General features: G+C 46.6%; 2 protein-coding genes across 4 annotated transcripts in view; both read left to right on the top strand.

Moving 5' to 3' along the window:
- The window catches only part of LOC144477212 (uncharacterized), a 541,837-nt gene extending 533,830 nt beyond the window's left edge, over nt 1-8,007 (top strand). For 2 of the 3 annotated variants that reach the window (XM_078194735.1, XM_078194743.1), the window contains 2 exons: nt 3,552-3,690; nt 7,798-8,007. In XM_078194735.1, the coding sequence (XP_078050861.1) occupies nt 3,552-3,637 (86 nt within the window). In that variant the 3' untranslated portion in view covers nt 3,638-3,690; nt 7,798-8,007. Of the gene's footprint in view, nt 1-3,551; nt 3,691-7,797 lie in introns of those variants that run through there. The other variant, XM_078194734.1, reaches the window with a different exon arrangement.
- Nucleotides 8,008-11,240: 3,233 nt separating this feature from the next.
- The window catches only part of Ubx (ultrabithorax), a 175,058-nt gene continuing 172,487 nt past the window's right edge, over nt 11,241-13,811 (top strand). Inside the window, exon 1 of the mRNA XM_078194729.1 lies at nt 11,241-11,982. Coding sequence (XP_078050855.1) covers nt 11,307-11,982 — 676 coding nt within the window. The 5' untranslated portion in view covers nt 11,241-11,306. The remainder of the gene's footprint in view (nt 11,983-13,811) is intronic.

Raw genomic sequence — 13,811 nt, 5'->3', positions numbered from 1 at the left:
GAAAAGAATATTTTTGTGTCAAGAAGAGTAGGTACCATACCATTTACACTGCTGTTGCTTAGAAAACGAGAATTATTTATGAATCAATCTGATACATACTGTAGTAATCACTGTGACCTTGTAACTTACTATAAATTTAAGAATTCATTAAAATGTAATTACAAATGAGAAGGAAATCCGTGTTAAATATGCATTGTTTCTATTATTAATTAAACAGAACTAGGAATTACATTAGTATGTTGCTTTAATAGATGTAATTATGCCTTGATATAAAGAATCAGAGTGGATAAGATAAAGCGTATGAAACATTATGCAGCTCTGCATAATTTCCAACACGTATGAATGTATTTATCTCTTAATTGATAATATTATGCAATGTAACATAAAAGTAAGCATGATTTAAATATTATTTCTTGATGGAATACATTTTATTTGATTATTTCAGATGATAGTATCAAATGAAATTAAATGGGTAGTTTGCTAAGACTTGTCCATCACAAAATAAGTCAGAAGAGACAATGAGCACAGTAATTACATGTAATTGTAGGTTTTATAGTGGTTAATGATCATATATAAAACAAAGGAAGCAAACAACTAAGTGTTATGTACATAGCAAGAGGAAATGGTTGAATTTATTGAGACTAATTGCTTTCTATGAAGTCTCATTATCGTTTTGTTAACATTATATAACAAATCACATAACCGTAACTCTTGGAATGCACAGCAACAAGCAATAAATATATTTCTTTCCCAGAATAGGCACTCAGTAGCTCAGAATCGTTAACAAATGCAATTTATTGCTTTTAGCTTTTCAAATATAATTTTACATACAATCTGTTTTCTTTATCTTCTAAAATATACACAAATTAGTGTCAAATGAAAACTCTAGTCAATCACTTTGCCTGTATTAGATTATAAAATTTACGTTTTATAACATTACTTTTGGAATTTTAATTTTCAGATTATCCAGTTCACATATAGGAAATAAATGCTTTTTAGTAGATTCAGATTCTAGATGTCTGAGTAGATATTGGTTTTACTGATCCTCCATGTCCTGAGGCTTCTCTGAAGTTTGAATTACCATTGAAACATTGTCAAGTACTATTCAAGTTTAAACTTCCTACACATTTAACCGAGTTTGAAGTATCCTTGAACTGTTTATAGAATTTGATAGCAATAAAACCAAAAAGGGACATGCTCCAACTCACAAGGGATCAAACTAAAATATCATATAAAATCAAGTAACATCCCCGTGATTCTTTCAATCGATTGAACATCCCAATTCACCCTTACTATCAACTTCTACCCCTCGAGCTCTCCTCTCGCCATTTCTTTCTCTGTATCTTGACTTTCCGCAGTCCTTGTTGCCTTTTCACAGTCCGTCTGTCCGTCCGTAGATACTGGGTGTCCCAAGTACCCTCCCCGATTTATACGTATTATGCTCATAGACGTTTGAATTGCAAATCCGTGTCGTGCGCTCGCCTATATAGCGCGCGGCCTAAGCCACGGAGAAATGCATTATTGTTATTGCTGGCACGATCCTCAACGGTTCAACGACGCGCGCGCGAGCGGTATTAATACATACGGTCGATGTCTTTCGTTACGTAACACTTAACTCCCATAATCTCGGCCGATAGACTTCGCTGATTGTAAGTTTCGCGCGGCCTGTCCAAGTTTCCCTCTCGTTATATGGGGCATAGGTGTAGCGGGACGCGTTAAATTATCTTGCGACACCGAAGCCTTCCTTTTCGGAACGTCTCGTTGGAAGCGGGTTAGTTCATCGGGTTCTAACCGATTCTATTTCCAACGAGTCGTGCTTCAACGACTTCTCGAAGTTTCCATCCAACCCCTTTTTCGCTTTTTGTTTTGGCTCGGCGACACGAGCGTCCTTTCGACTTCGTGCTGTTACATGACTAAATGCGGCTGAAGAAGGATCGAAGGTGTCTTCTTCTTCTTCTACTCACTTAGGTCAACTAAGCCGGGATATTTATTTAGTCGACGAGCTACGCTGAGATCTGTAGGAAACAGGATACTACTGCTAGCCAGCATTTATTTGTTTTAACATTGGCCACTCGCAGATGTTTACGAGAATTGTTGAGTAGTGATAGCAAGTTTATAAATAAACCACTGTACCGTCTTGAGGATTCTAGAGTAGTAATTTCTTTAGAGATTATTATTTAAGATAAAATGATTGAAGTATTTTAATAGTATCTGTTGGTGACGAAATAGTGTAATAGTTCTGAATGGATTTTTAGTAGAATTTCTGAACGGGCAGATAAGCGGTATGATAAATCAGGGTTTTCCTCTGAGTTATTGCGATGATAATCTAACAAACACAATCATTCGAATATATTTGATCATTTACAGGATTTAAAGTTTCGAAAAGGCAAGAAAATAACGAGCTATCTGTTGTTTTATAACGGTTCTGTCGCCATTTCTCTTCGCCCCTGTTTATTAACCCAACTCTTCAAGCTTTATGATTTATTTTGTAGCGAGCTCGTAACAGTTACTTTATTATTCATTTTCTGCGACGAAGGCGAACGCTATGCTCCGCGTATTTACTGCAAAAGCTCAATATTTATAAGAGCGAGCCAATATTTCTTCTGAATTAACGCGAGCAAAAGAATATTTATACACAGTGTCGAAAAAAATTGTACCATTCCCGTGCTTTACTGTTGCATTCATTTTGCATGTTCGGCAACAAATTATATTGCCAGGTTTACAGCAGCAATTAAAGTGTCAAATTATATGTTGTTTCTCTCGTTCTTCTATTCTTTCCTGCTAAATTATTAAACTGCGGACTTGATGCACTCATATTAAAAATAAGTAGATAAAATTCAAAACTGTAAATTCATTTAATAAATTTACTTATTCCTGGAACTTTTAATAAATGCTAACAATTTGTATAGCATCTTATCTATTTCCAAACTATTTTGAAACGACAATATACACTTCAAAAATTCCAATTTCGTATTTTCTAATTCTTAGATCAATGATCATTAGGTGAACACTGTGGTCATTGACCAGTTGTGTAGCCAAGTTGAATTGTCAACTGTGGCACTACGGCGATCGTTGGCAAAAACCGCGGTCGCAATGAAAAACGAAAACCGATCGGCCAATATCAATACTGTCGTTCAGCCGCTATCACTTTCGGTGTGCTTCTCAAGTATTTTTTTCACGGGCCAGAAAAAGCCGGAGGAATTAATTGAGAGCGACAGAGGAGCCAAAGTCCGTCGCAACGAAACCGGCGAATATGGCGATGCTTGGTCTGGGTTAAGTCAGACAGGCCTCCCTCTTGGAATCTTAATGTTACGATAGGCCCGGACACAAAGACCATCAGTGTACCCCTGAAACAGAAAATCATTGTAAACTCGATACTCAATCGTTCATTAATCCGACGGGATTTTATGCCGGGCCCGGCTCGCGAATGTTCAGTAGCCGCATTTATACAAAGTATAAATGCCATCGCTCGTTTTTAGTTATCAATTCTACCGATATGATCTACAATTTGTGAGAGACGGTCTGTTTTACTCGGCTTTCCTTTGTTCCAGGTTGCGGAGTCGTTGCTTTAAGATGGACGATACCTGAAACTGAGGAATTAATGCAACATGAGGTGGAGTTGGGAGAATTAGATTAGAGTGATCTGAACCTGGACGGGGCTGGACTGCGACGAGGCTGTTCACAGAAAATGTAAGTTTGAAATTCAATTCACTCGCAAAATTCTATTCAAATCAAGCTGTAGCTGTCGTAGCACGAATTTAAACGTTCTTTATAGTAATGGAAAGAAGTGCAAAACGTATAAATATGTGATGCTTCGATATTTTCACATTACTACGGCAAGGAAAGTGACTAACTTTGTTTTTAAAGACAAACTAGCAGAGGTCTGCGAGACCTCGAAAGTTTCTTGGTCTCGAGAATATCGAGAATCTCAAAAATATTCGAGAATTTCGAAACTACCAAGGATCATGAATATATGAGGTTTCTCGAATACGTCGAGATTCCTTAAAATTGTACGAATTTAAATATACGAGGAACATGCTAGGCTATTAAACTTTATTGTTTCGAGAATATCGGCTTTTTCCAAAATTTTCAATATATTTAAATATGAACTACGTAATACGTAAAGATATAGAGTTTATTTAATTAATATTTAATTTGCTGGTGTTATAGAAATCAATTTCATATTAATTATTTCCACACAAACGTGCTACAAATTTCTTTATGAAATCGAACATGAAGTGAATATAGCATTATTCATTTTATCAAGTTTAAAATTCATTATTAATTTCTCTATTTGCCTATTTGTTTATTTAGTTAGTAAATATATACATGAACAGTGCCATAGATGAACATATGGAAATTCGATGTCTCACAATTGGAGATTAATTCTTATTCACTGTCCAATTGGGCCCTATTGTGCGAGCATTACACCAATGGATCGCCATTTGCCGCGAGTACATTAAAGCTCTCCACTGACAAAAGATTCAGCGTTCAATAAGCGTAGTCCAGAATACAATGATTAAAATGTTAATCATAATCTCGCAATATTTTCCCGGATTATCCTGTATTTCGGATCGAAGTGTCAATTGTATTACACAATTGGAAATAGAAGAATGTTGTAACGAAAGATGCTGAGCTTCAATGTACTTCGGCATCAGATTCTATTCTCTTTCGTATTGCAATACATAGTTTGTGACGATGTTGTGGCCGAGAATAGCCGATATTCAATATCCACGGCATTACGCCGGGAATGATAAAAGTAACGGTCTTAGGATTTCGATTAAAATTGCCGCTTAAAGTGAAACCGCATCAGTATTTCCAAAGGTATCGGGCTGGTTCTCGTACAACGTTCGCATAAGTAACGATCTTCGAGCAATAGCTTACCCGCACCCTACCATTAGGTCTAAGTATTTATGGGCTCATTCATTTCGTTTTATGTTTCAATTTGGACGCATTGATACTTGTTTGTTTACATGTAAGCTGCCACTCATTCATTCGGCCTGCGCACGGCTACTTCTAACCAGCCATTATTATCCCCTTTGTCGTCGCGGGCACACTTTCTTCATTACCCACGGCAGTTCTGTATCCTATCATTACGTATTACTTACTACTCGTTGCTATCTTGATAACACGCTAATGAATCGTATCTTTCCGCGTTTGTATCTCCGCTCGTCTTAACTCCTCCGGTGTTCTACTATCTAACTACATTGCAAACAGTGTCTCTTCAACGATCGTCTCTCAGTCGTACGCCAATTCTATTAATTTTCGTCGATCCGGTAATCTTTTTCTTACCACGCCGACCGGGTTGCGTGCCGAAGTGAAGCTACGGATTAATATTTCATAGCGGGACATGCCGATTGCTTCTGAAATTATGCAAATCGCTGCACGTTTTATCGCCGTTACGATAGGACTTGTTAAGTCGACAATGGCACCTCTGCGGCCAGGTCGCTGATTTAACGCCGCGGAGGATGTTATTAATATTTAAAGCGAGGATCGTATTTAACCGAGCAGCTGGGCTCGTCCAATTATCCTTCGTCGATTTATTCGTGCGCGCCGAGCGATATTTCCGATTCGAGAGCACCGGTTAATAGACGGTTTCCAGAGCGGGCAATCTCGAAAATTTTTTTGAATAGTCGTGTAGCGAAGGCGCAGCTGGCAAGTCCGGCCGTGTGGACGCTCCTTAATATTTCGTGTGCCGTTGGACAGGTTTCTCAATCGGTAAGGTAGGACGCCATCAAGTTTAACGAGTGTTCAACTTGTGTTTAAAGAAATTGGTCGCCAATTATCTGTTCGTAGTCACTTTCTTTGCCTGTATCAAATTTTTCGTTGCATATAATATGATACATATTCGTGCTCGGCCACTCGAGGCCGCTTTTGATCCGTTTACCCGTGTTTCCGTATTTCCCGAGCAGGGTACATGGCGTGCAAAATTCTCGTTAAGATTACCTAACCAAAGACTGCCAAATTGCCCGCGCATATTAACCCGTTTAGCTATTCGAATATTCGCGTTTTACCGTGCAATTTACAAGTGCAACTTCGTAAGAAGATCGTCGAAGCTGGATGCTCAATTTCTTCTTGATTCTCTACGGTGCGAAAGTGTGAGTGCCACGTAGAAATTATACTCGTGACAGAAATCACGGATAGATAAATGTTTCTATACCCTGTGCGAAAGGCCGAAGAGGATTTTTCATCAGGATATCGGCAGCGAGAACTGCAGAGAGCTGCGATAGCTATTTCGCAGCCAGGTGATACCGCAGGAAACCGCCAGATGGCAAACAGGACATCTTCCGCGTCCTTTGCAGGCCGAGCAAGGATCTTGCCTTTCCTCCTGATGTACCGCAGATCAATATGCACAGAATTTGCTAAATTTTAGCAACAATCGTTGTCGTCGAAAATATGCGACAGCGTTCACAATTTTTTACTAAGGACGGAGAAGCGAAATTTTATTATACATTGATTATCATCCTCTGCATAATATACGAAGCTGTTATTGTTTAAAGATATTGCATTTTGGACAAAAAATGCTTTTTACCTGGGAAGGAATTAAAGACTTTAAAAGTTATGTCGACAGAGGACACTTTTTCGCTTTCGCAACGACTGCGAGAAATCCTATGGAGATGATATTCAACATTGAATAGAACCGGGTAATATTTTACAAAAAATTATTTGCAATAAATGAATATCCGTGAACCGTGGAAGACATTTTCTGCTAGTACAATGGAAATGATTGTTTCGCGGACAATGGGGTATCGAATAATTGCGAAACGGACTATTTACACTGCAAGAATAGATCGCCCGGTACGCCATTATCATCCACCGCCGCGAGTGGCTCTATATCACAGGTTGATCCCCCAGAGTTTCGATCCGCGCGAATAACGACGACGAGAATCGCGCTTATCTGAAATTCTGACGCTCGTTCATGATCGAATATTCATCCCCGGCGTCCCGGGGGAGAACGGCGGGGAGGAGCGCGAGGTATAAGAAAGCAAAAGAGAAGGCAGCGAGAGCAGCGAGGGGGGCACCACAGTGTGGGGTTGGAGGAGGGAAGAAAGACCAACCAAAATGAGAGTCCGAGCAGTGCGTTGAACCATGCTGGAGGAGACCAGAAGAGCCGAAGCCACCGGAGCGATGAAGAATGGATGCTGGTTTAGCAAGAGTGCAGATTTGCTCGAGTCGGGTGCAACGGCCCCTTTGCTTTCGTGTCCATCTTCTCGTTGCTATAGCTACGCCCTCTAATACCTTCCTCCATCTTCGAATACCTGATCACCTCATTTTGGTTTTATTCGTAGTTCACGCGAAGGGCACCCATCATCTATTCGAGATCAAATGATACCTACGACAATGTCAAAATTTGTCGTTGACATGCGATATTATTCTGTGATAAGTTTCGAAAAATTATAAAAAACCTAACAACCAACTGGGGTCTCTCCTTTGCGTCCTCGTTTACGAAGGGGGCGATTCCCGGCGCAGGTGACTCGGAAGAGAATGTAACAATAGCGATGAGAAAACTTGTAATAATCATGAAGCCATCAGGTGACTGTCGTCAGTAGCCACAGCGTCCGGTTCTGTGAGAACAAGCGCGGTCATTAAATAAACCCCTTTTAGTGGATGCCTGGTTATCTTCAATGGCGTTTTAAAAGGGGCATTTAGGCCCATTTTGGCTACCCACACAGCCCCGAACACCCTTTCCCCCCCTCTTTCGCGTTATGGTGGTTCTCTTCACGCCCCCACCATATTCGACACGCGTCCTACCATGCTATAAGCTTAAAGGCCCTGACTTTTACGATTCTGTTCAAGTGGTCATAAAACCGGAGTTTATTGCCGTCATGATTTTCAAGCAAACGGGCTGTGCCACCTGTCGGAGTCCCACAAAAGCGAAAACGGCGTCAAGTCTCTTCATCAAGGACTCTATCAACGCGCGACCCTTTGACGATCGACTTGACGCCAGTGATTGATCGAAGTAATCGATCTACCAAGATGGATGCATCGTAGAAGAAGACGCACTTCAACGAATTGCATTCAATTGCACATAGGCTGCATAAGAAGTTAATGACTAAAAATAAAAGTTTCGGTAAAGTGACCGTCGGCATCAGACGCAAAGACGAACCTTTCGTGTTGCAGTAAATCTTGCAAAAAAATTGCACAGCCGAGATTTACGTTTCCACACGTTGCAAGTTCGCGTTCGCGGTGTCCCGAAACAAGAACAAAGTAGTTTCGGAGAACGATCGTGAACAAAGAGTGATATCCCGAGGAGCAATAAAAAGTGACAAATGATGTGTTTCAGGCCGGGCACACCAGCGCACGGACACTGAATAATTGGTCATAAACGGCGCCGTTCGGTGAGACGCCCGGTCGTGTTTATAAACCCCTTTTTTCGAGGTTTGCTCGAAGTAGGTGGGTTATATCCTAAACATTCATAATGGCGAAAGTGAACGAGCAAATAGTCCGGTGCCGGCCCCTGAGAGCAGCTTATGATGGGCATTACTTGGCTCGTTACGGAATAATTTACGAGGTGCGAACCGCGGGGGCGATAATCCAGCGACATTTACATCCCAATAAACATTCCCGATACTGGTGCGGCGCGCGCCACGGCGCTCGCTCGCCGGGGCTCGCCTCTCACGAGAGAGAGGCCCACTTTTACGGCGTTTTAATTGTACGGCCGTGGTCTAATTGGTTCGTAAAACGCCCAAGTATCTCGTAAAGGACGTTTATGATAACATTCCTGTCGCTGGTGCCTCGCAATCGCGCCGTCATCGAACAGCTCTCCGGCGGACACGCTTCACGACATCGGACCGGTTCAGAACCTGAATCGCGAGAAGTCATCATATCGGATGAAATCCGTTCGGCGCGCGGCCGATCAGAAACGCGCACGAGCGAAACAACCGCGCGATCACCCCGCCTTCGGTCCCCCTTGGTCCGCTTGTCGATCAAGCTGGCGCGAGGCAGGAATCAGACGAGACCGCTTTCGCCAATAACAATAATCGCAAGGTGCCTCGTTGATGTTGGTCGTTTGAACGTCTGAATGGATCTGGCAGCGTTAGTTCGCCGCGATACTCAGAGGTGGCGGTGCACGTATCCCCACGAACGGACCGGAATAATGTGTGGAGAGAAGCAGAAAGAGGAGAGGAGAGACGAGAAGTGAAGAGGAGAAGAGAGGAGCGGAGAGGAGAGGAGAGAGGAGAGAGGAAACGTTGCGTGACGCGCGTGTGGCGTGCAGCTTTCGCTCTACCGCACGACGACCGACGTGTCTGTATCCGCGGCTGCTCGCGCGATTCCGCTCTGGTGGGGGCAGCGCGGGGCGGCGCCTAGCCGGTCATGGGCGTCGTTCCAACTTGGAACTACTTTCACATGGCGTAGGAATTTTCGTGCTGTGCCGGCGCGGCACTCGTGACGAATTCAATTCTGATTGGTCCTTAAGCATAACCTCCTCCCTTGGCACCCTGTTTTCTTCTCCCCTCCCGCCGCGCGCGCGAACGCCGCGGCCTCGTACCTCTCCCTCTTGGCCACCGTAATTCTATGTCTTACTCCTTTCCCTCCGTACCGTCTTTTTCGACGTTTCTTCGCTTTCCGCCGCCTTTGCCCACGCGAATTTTCTTTTCGGTTCCACGCTTCCGTCGCATTTTCGTCTCTCGGCACTATCCGAGGAATCGGCACGGCACGGCGTTTCACGAAACCAGCACGAAATTTAATCTCGCGGCATGTCGCGGAGTTGGCCGAGCCCTCGGCAGGGGTCGCTCCGTAATCGAGGGAAAGAAAGAGAAGGATTGCTCGGGGGATCGCAAGGGAGAAGAGAGAAGAGCAGCGCGACACGCCGCTCCGGCGAGAGGTGGAGCGAGATGGAACGAGAGGGTGAGAGAGCAAGCGTGGAGGGGGCGTTGTGCGCGGGGGAGGGGGAGGAGAGCGACAACGGAGCAAGCGAGAGAAGTCGGTTATCGCGTCGGAGAGGGGGACGTTGCCACGAAAGACAAGGAGGAAAAGCAGCGGTGCGCGCTTCTCGTTGGAACGCAGTACATCGTGGAAGAGTGTGCGCGCGTGAGCGAGAAGGAGCGGTCGGGTGAACGAAGAGAGGGAGCGATATAGTGGTGGCGAGAGCGAGACACGAGGAGAGAAACGGGGGCTGTGTGGCGGCCGAGAGAGAAGGAGAGAGAGAGAGAGAGAGAGAGGACTGTTCGATGGTGGAAGCGAGAGAGGCCGATGGTGAAGGAGAGAGAGGAAACTAGGCAAACGAGCGGGCAAGAGACAGAGGACGGTACAGAGTGGCGGTACACGGGGCGCGAGAAAAGCGGTAGTGTGCCGTGGACCACCGCACTGGCATACCGTGGTTCGTTACGATCCCCTTCGTACGTCGCCTCGTACCGAACCTCTCCACAGTCATCAGCGAAGTCACATTTCGACTAGTGCTAGTGTGCAGTGCGGACAGAGTCAGCGGTTGCTTTTGGTCCCCCAATTGACAAAAACGATCGACCGTCTCTTTACCGATATATACCACAGGGCCCCGGGCCTTGACCGATCCGAAATCATCGCACGCATTTCACACGCATTTCGAGAGAGGATACAGAGAGAAAGAGAGAGGTGCTCGCTCGCGAGGGAGAGATCGTCGCGTGCCGGCCGACCGAACCGTCGACGGGCGCGCACGCGGTAGAGAGACCCACACAGGCAGTTTTATAGCCCGTCTTATTACCCCGGTTTATTGCGTCGTAACAGTTTAACGATCATCGCCTGTTTTCCACCACCTAGACACAGACCGGAGGCTCACGCCGGTTCACGATTCTCTCGCCGGTGGCCGTATCCATAACAAACCCATAAAAGTCAGCCCCCGCCGCTGCCATGAGTCCCATTCTGAATTACAATCCTACGGCCTACTGACATTGACACTGTGGGTGCACAGCCGCCGACGCCACCACCTCTACCTACCGACCTACCTACCGATGACTTTTATGACCACTTAAAAGCGGTTTAATGCCCGTTTGCTCGTCCCTCGTCGACGCCGTCACCTGTCCGCGTGAAACAGCGTGCCATCGGTACACAGCCCGGCGCGTTCCCAACGTCTCGCCTTTTTGGCGCGAACCAACCAGCATCGGCAACGAACCGGACACGGAACGATCGGTGAACGGACTCCATCCGATTTAGGGACCCTCGAGCCACGGACTAGTATCGTTCGACTAGCCGCGTGTGTGCTCGACGCAATTTAAAAGCCCCCGGAAGCAACGGACAAGCTGGGGCTGGTTGCTTCAGCCTGACGAGCCCCTTTTGGTTGTTCTCGAGTGCCGGTGTTTCAGTGCAAGTGATTCAAGATACCCGGGATAATGAACTCATATTTCGAGCAGACGGGTGGCTTCTACGGGAGCCACCACCATCAGACGGGGGCCGCGAGTCAACACCACGATCCAGCCACCGCCGCGGCCTACCGGAGCTTTCCCCTTGGCCTGGGGATGTCACCGTACGCGTCCACGCAGCATCATCATCACACCTCGTCCTCGCTGGGCATACATCCTGGCGGTGGCACCAACACGAGGCCACCCCAGGACTCGCCGTACGACGCGAGCGTCGCGACGGCCTGCAAACTGTACTCGACGACCCCGGAGGCCACCGGTCACACCACGTCCTCCTACTCGACCACGGCGACCAAGGATTGCAAACAGCAGGACCAAGCGGCTGCCCATCAGAACGGCTACGCGGCCGTGATGGCAGCCGCGGCCGTCAAGGACGTCTGGCAGTCGGCGACCTCCGGTGCCAATAGTCAGAGCAACTCGGTGGTGCGCCCTTCCGCGTGTACCCCGGAGGGCACGAGGGTTGGGAGCTACGGTGGCCTGGTCGGCGGCGACCCGGCATCGAGTCCCGGTAACAACAGTTCCTCGAGGTCCCTCACGTCGTCCTGGAACACCTGCAGTTTGAACTCGTCCGCGAGCCAACCGGTTGCCACGCAACTACATCAGCAACCCACCGGCAGCCATACCTTCTACCCCTGGATGGCTATAGCAGGTGAGTTTACATTCATAAGATCGTTCTATCTCGCTCGGCCGTGGCTCTCCGTCGCGCGGACGATTATCATAACAGCCGTGATGAAATATAGAAGCGACAGGAGAGCTTAGGGGAGCGAGCGAGCATACACCGTAGCCGTAGCCGTAGCGTAAGGCCACGTGGTCGGGAAAGGCGTGGTGCATCGGGAGAGAGCTTACCCGGCCCGGCCCGGTCCGGCCCGGTGAAATCGTGTTCCCGGTTTCACGGTCACCGGCTCGATTAACGTGAAATACACGATCGGCGTCGTTGCACTTTGCCCACGCGTTTCCCGACCAAGTCCGCTTTTTTTTTTGTCCCCCCGAGCGAGCGAAACGTCGCCGCCAGAAAAGATCGAGCGCCGACAACGAACCTCCCCCGATCGAAACAAATCATTCCCTCCGTTGCGTTGGTCCGGCTCTGAAAAATGGAAGACACGGTTACAATCGTATACAATCGTCGAATGTAAGGTTGACGTTGTCGCGTTACCCCGATCACGCTCGTACAGGATTTTTCCCAGTCCCGGGGCTCTATTTGTGCGTCGATTGAAATACGACGTATCCGTCACGAAGCGAGCCCGAGATAACGGATTTATAGTCTTCGCCCGACTAAAAATATTCCGCTGCCTTCTGCGCGAATGAATGCACGGCTTGCCCAACCGCCACGCTGCCGGGGGTTGGCAATAACTAATCCAACCGCGTGAAAGCGACGCGCAAAGTGACGCCTCGAGTTATCATTAATACGCGCCCGCGGTCTCCTCTGGAGAAAGATCGTCTATTTTCGAATGCTGAAAAATCTGAGACGTAGACATCCCTTTTCACCGCTGGATTCCGATCTCCGACCTCAAACTCAGGTTGCTTTACAATTACGAATCTTTTAAACTTGAAAGTATAACAAATCATTCTGATTTGTTCAACGAGAAAAAAAGATGAAAGAGTTCTGTTAGCTCGTCGACGATAGTCGCAGAAATTCATCGCGTTACGTCGAAATTACAACACGGGCACTCAGGGGCAAAAATGTGTTGTAAGATCTGAAGCAAATGAGTATGCTCGGAGGTTATCTGGTCGGTCTCGGTTAAAAGGTTAGACGTCCGCGAGCGCTTTCGGAGCGGGGATAATAATTGAGGGCTGATCGTTAATTACGTATTCATACGGCGCTTTGCCTGTTCTCGTACGCAGCTGAACATGGAGAACAGAATGCTGTATTAACAATCGCGTAGATCCGATGGATCGTTCTTTCTTTTTTTGCGCCGGGGCATGCGTGGCTTTCCCATATAGGTAGGAAGCGTCAGATCGTGGAAAATCGGTCGCGCAGAGCGCGATAAAGTTACGTCTGGTGGATAGGTAGAATGGAGTCAAGTGCGTGTAAAATCGTTGGGTACGTCGAGTATAATGGGGAAGCCCTCGTCCAATTGGGGTTCAAGTGCCTTCCTCGTCGTACTCACCCCTCCGGAACCCCGAATTCCGGTAGTCAGCTGTTTCTATCGGTGTCTTTGTCCCTCTAGAGGTGGCCTAGCAGCCTCTCGCTCGGTCGTAGCCAGATATATAATCACCGAGGCCTCTCTCTCCCTCTCGGGCTCTACCTCTCCTCCGCAGACTCTCAGCTGGGTCTCTGAAGTCTGAACTGTTCGTCTTAGTTGCGTCTCTCTCTTACTCTCTTATTCTCTCTCTCTCTCCCTCTCCTTCTCTTTCTCTCGTGATCTTTTTTTTCCCTCTTGACCCGCTTCGCTTCTCCTCGGGTCTCTTTCTCTAGCCTCCTCCTCGCGCCCTGCGGTCCGGTTTAAGGTCCGCCTATTTTTTTTCTTCCGGCTGGAC

This window comes from Augochlora pura, chromosome 11 (assembly GCF_028453695.1).
Source record: "Augochlora pura isolate Apur16 chromosome 11, APUR_v2.2.1, whole genome shotgun sequence".
Lineage (NCBI taxonomy): Eukaryota > Metazoa > Arthropoda > Insecta > Hymenoptera > Halictidae > Augochlora > Augochlora pura.
This window is presented reverse-complemented; position numbering and strand designations above follow the sequence as displayed.